Source organism: Propithecus coquereli, unplaced genomic scaffold, assembly GCF_000956105.1.
Source record: "Propithecus coquereli isolate 6110/MARCELLA unplaced genomic scaffold, Pcoq_1.0 Scaffold41, whole genome shotgun sequence".
NCBI lineage: Eukaryota > Metazoa > Chordata > Mammalia > Primates > Indriidae > Propithecus > Propithecus coquereli.
In genome coordinates, this window is record NW_012149841.1 from 4,914,607 (window position 1) to 4,915,846 (window position 1,240).

At 36.1% G+C, this 1,240-nt stretch overlaps 1 protein-coding gene across 6 annotated transcripts in view; it reads left to right on the plus strand.

The window, feature by feature from the left end:
- The window catches only part of NT5C1B (5'-nucleotidase, cytosolic IB), a 39,014-nt gene that overhangs the window by 8,827 nt on the left and 28,947 nt on the right, over positions 1–1,240 (plus strand). For all 6 annotated transcript variants that reach the window (XM_012653078.1, XM_012653072.1, XM_012653073.1 and 3 more), the window contains 2 exons: positions 285–407; positions 809–993. In XM_012653078.1, the coding sequence (XP_012508532.1) occupies positions 285–407; positions 809–993 (308 nt within the window). The remainder of the gene's footprint in view (positions 1–284; positions 408–808; positions 994–1,240) is intronic.

Consider the following 1,240-nt stretch of genomic DNA (forward strand, 5'->3'; position numbering starts at 1 on the left):
CAGTACGGTTGTGAAAGTAAATTGGCATGGTCTATGTGAATATATTAATACTTCATAAACTATAATGTAGCAAATATACCTACTATTATGTGAAATCGCTGAGAAATTTTTCAATTTGGCATTATGAAAATAATTCTAAAACTTCAATTATTTCTAAAGATTTAAAAATGAAGTCATTTGGATTTGCAAATAAACTCAGTTATTTCTAAGGTTGCTATTATTTGGATTTATATTGTTTTGTCTTTAGTCTCTGCCATAATGAAGTCTTTCTTACCTGATGATAGGCTTACTGATTGACCGCTTCTGTCTGACTGGTGGGAAGAGCCCCATTGGCTATTTGAAAGCCTATCTTACCAACTTGTATCTTTCTGCGGACTCTGAAAAAGTACAAGAAGCAATACAAGAAGGTATTAGTCTGATTTCATCTCTCTGGTTAATAAAGAGGTTTGCACTAATGGTTACTTACATTGGGTTTCACATGTAGTTATGAAGCTTATGTTCTTATTGGATTTTCTACCAAGGTATTTGCACATGTGGCAGCCCTTAAGTTTGTTCTTTAGAATTTCGGCTTTCCTGGAAATGAATACCCTCACTAATTGTCCTGCCACTCAGTTCACATTTTCCCTACCCTGTAGAAACAGAGGCAGTGCATCAGTCACTGTTCTGAGATGTGTGCTTGTGAAGAGGAGTGGAGTCATCAGGGTATAGCTAGAGAGGAAACATAGGTCTGGGAGGATTTTTTTAAAATGGAAGAAACTAAAACTCATGGCTCTGAGAAGGGTACTAATTAATCCCCATGATCTGTCAGGTATCGCCTCTGCAACAATGTTTGATGGAGCCAAAGACATGACTTACTGTGACACCCAGCTCCGTGTGGCTTTTGATGGGGATGCTGTCCTCTTCTCTGATGAGTCTGACCATATCGCCACAAAGCATGGGCTGGACAAATTCTTTCAACACGAATCACTATTTGAGAATAAGCCTCTTGCTCAGGTAGGTTCAATGAGCTCTCATTAATTTTGATGTACTTATTTTCTAACATATAAATATAGATATTTGTTCATTGTGATGGCTTTTTAAATTATTTTAAGCTGGTCACTCCCTCTCACTGTCTTATCTTTGAAGCTTTCTCCCATTTATTCATGAATTGTTTACTTTGAAGCATTAGCTACTGACATTTTTAATTTTAACATTATTTTATCTATCCTTTTGGAAACTCCTCTATAATCTTATGATAATG